Source organism: Notothenia coriiceps, unplaced genomic scaffold (assembly GCF_000735185.1).
Source record: "Notothenia coriiceps isolate Sejong01 unplaced genomic scaffold, NC01 NC01_scaffold00016167, whole genome shotgun sequence".
Lineage (NCBI taxonomy): Eukaryota > Metazoa > Chordata > Actinopteri > Perciformes > Nototheniidae > Notothenia > Notothenia coriiceps.
This window is the reverse complement of record NW_011348868.1, coordinates 1-3,165: the sequence shown is the minus strand read 5'-3', so window position 1 is coordinate 3,165 and position 3,165 is coordinate 1. Positions and strand designations below refer to the sequence as shown.

The 3,165-nt window shown below is 43.3% G+C and overlaps 1 protein-coding gene across 1 annotated transcript; it reads right to left on the bottom strand.

Moving 5' to 3' along the window:
* Positions 1–90: 90 nt before the first annotated feature.
* LOC104949416 (procollagen galactosyltransferase 2-like) lies at positions 91–2,714 on the bottom strand. The gene is made up of 2 exons (XM_010775775.1): positions 2,447–2,714; positions 91–804 (listed from the first exon to the last, which is right to left on the bottom strand). Exons 1-2 carry the CDS (start codon positions 2,632–2,634, stop codon positions 531–533), a joined length of 462 nt encoding a protein of 153 aa, XP_010774077.1. The 5' UTR covers positions 2,635–2,714; the 3' UTR covers positions 91–530.
* Between the last annotated feature and the right edge of the window lie 451 nt (positions 2,715–3,165).

Here is a 3,165-nt window from a genome sequence, read left to right as displayed (position 1 = left end):
CACACACACACACACACACACACACACACACACACACACACACACACACACACACACACACACACACACACACACACACACACACACACACTTGTTCTTTTTAAATAACAATGATCTTTGTTAAAAAACATTATAATTGATTTGGGAGAGTTTTTTTTCTGTTGTTCACATCCTGCATATAACGTTAGCTGTCTTCCATGTGTTGCTTAAGTTTCCCCGGGTCATAAATGTCTCCACATGCCCAGAGGAGGCAAGTGGAGAATAAATAAAGCTTTTTGTCGGAGGCCTGCTGGCCGTCGTCCCAGAATCTCCTCTTCTTCTTCTCCTCCTCCTCAGTGTCCCTTCATCGGGCCGCAGAGCAGATTGACATCTTCACTCTGCTTTATCCACCAGTCTGTGTGTGTGTGTTTGAATTAATGTACAGTATGTCAGCTTGCAGTTCAAGCGTCTTTTCAAGTGTGTGTGACAAGTGAAATTCACTGTGTGTACACGGCGTAGTAAACACGAGTCTTTCTCTCAGAGTCTGTGTATCAGAGTTCGTCTCGGGATGCTCGGGCTGCGGGGGGCGGCATGTCTCCGCTGACGCTGTTCTGAGCCATGGCCTCGATGCTGCCCTGCTGGGCCGTCTTGAGGGCGTGCTGCCGGTCCCAGTCTGTTTCCACTGCCTCGTCGTCCCAGATGGTGGAGGTCTCCGTGTCGCTGAAGTAACCCGGCTCTCCGGTGTAGTGCGTGGGGTAGATGAGCAGCGGCTCCACGGAGAAGGCCTTCAGGTCCCGAGGCTCGAAGTGAGTCATGAACGCAGTGCTGATGAGGAGGGAAAACATAGAGATGTTATGGACACTGGAAGCAAGTTCATGGAGAATATATCATTATCAAAAGATTCAAAGGTTTTATTGTCATATGCAAAAAAGTTACTAGTAGCTAGTAGTTGGCAGGGACAATCACAACTCCAGGGATCAGCCAACAGTGGAACACACAATATACTTAAGACAAAAAGAAGTAAAAAGTGCAATAAAAGTAGTGCAAGTGATACAATTAAGCAAGTAAAATGCAGGAAGTAGTAAGCAAGTATCTGCTTAGTAAAGTGCACAATATTTTGGAATTATTTAGTAGATATGGTTAGGTTGGTTTGTTTTTAGGGTCTTTGGTTAGTGTTAGTTGTTTTGAAATGTGTAATTGTTAGAATACATCTCAACTCTTTACATATTTTCCCCAGCCACCTTTCCACCTTTCTGTCCGTTTCCCCATTTCTTTCACTTTGGAACAAACTCACCTTCTCTCACTGTTGGATACACACACACTGTGTTTACCTAGTAATCTATACACTGCACACTAGACACACATCTCTATGTATTCACACACACACACACACACACACACACACACACACACACACACACACACACACACACACACACACACACACACACACACCATCTCTATCCCAACCCTACTGCCAGGCCTCTATCAATGGGAATCCTGTCCCCTTCTCCAACCAGCAGGAAGAGCCGTGCTGGCCCACATTCCTCAAAGGGAGAGTAGGAAGGGGGAGGAGAAATGGGTGACACAGGAAAGGGGAAGGTGTGCAAAAAAGTAAAGGTCTGTTAATTAAGGGGGGATGTTAAAGAAGTAAAAGAGAATAAGAAATTAATAATGACAGGCGAGACAGATTGCTGATTTAAAGGATGAAACATGGAATGATGTTTAGGTGAAGATGGAGCAGGGCATGTGAGGAATCCCCGAAGAAAAAAGAAAGAGAAAAGCCGGCATTGTGTGTCCTGCGCAGGGTCCTGTACCCACTGAACCCCAAGAACAATCCAAGCCCTGTGTGTGAGGCAGCACAGAAAAAAGGGAGTTAAAGAAAAAAGGGAGAAAGAGGAACATAATCGGGGGGAAGGAAGGAAGGAAGAAAGTGGAGACATATAGGGAGCATAAATTGGAGTTGAACTGGACGGAGGTTGTGGTCGACCACACGAGAACAAACTAGAAAATTACACACTATCCAACTGTCTAAAATATCTCCAAGAAACTGTTTGTGTCTTTGTTGAGATAATTACTCTATAGTAAGTCCTGCAGTTGTTATGAGCACGGCTTTCGCCCTCGAGTCTGTTTTTGTGCATGCAATGGATCAATGGACTGTGTTCTTTAAATACAGCTTTCACTTTAGCATCTTAATGTTTATTCTTAATGTAGACTGCTTGAGCTATTCTTATTCAGGAGCGTACCTGTAATCATGTATTTGTGGTTCACAGTAAATATTTCTGTTCAAACCCTCTAAAAAGGTCTTTGTCTGTTAGTCATTATACAGCAATACTTATTTTAGTAGCCTCTGTGGTTTTTATGCAGTACATGCCTCAAATAAAGCTCCCTGTCTGTGTGTATTGTTCTTCATGTTGTGTTGTGCACGTATGCAACACTGTCATTTGAAATCAAAGTAAAGACTGACTTTGGGTGTTTGTTGAACATGACAGGGAGGTACTCGTCGACAGGCAGCATCTTCGACAAGGGTTTAGCATCCAGTAACTTCTTGGCTCCTTGCAGTGAGAGCGCGTAGCCGAGCGTCCAATAGGAGTAGTCGGCCTTCACCAGGTTGTTCACGCCGTCCACAGACTGCTCCGGCTGCTGCACCTGCATACGCTTACGGCCCACGTAGCTGGAGAGGACGGAGAGAAAGAGTGTGTTTAGATTTAAGGCGAGACACTACATGCACTGATCAATGTTCATTAATTTGACAAAAGTTAGCATGGGATTATGCCTTTTTGCATATGTAATCATATCATTTTGGAATACTTGTAGTACCAAAAATATCTGTCCTATTGTAATTAATCAGCAGTGAAAGTGTCTATTAGTTCATTGTGTTATCCTGTTCACCTGTAGTGTCTTGCAAAAGGTATGGGATTTTCCAATACATATCCTTATAGCTTGTTTCTCAAAAACAAGAATGTTTGAACATCAGAAATAATATAAAATCCTGAGACTATATGTCCACAAAATTAAAGGTCCCCTATCATACTGTTTTTCATCAATATATTCCAGGTCTCAGATACAAAACATGTCTCTGAAGTGTTTGGCTCCAAACACCAAACAGATCATTGCAGCATTACCCATAATCCCTTCTGGTTCAGCCCTGTTTCAAAAGTGCTGATTCTCTGTCTGTTACTTTAG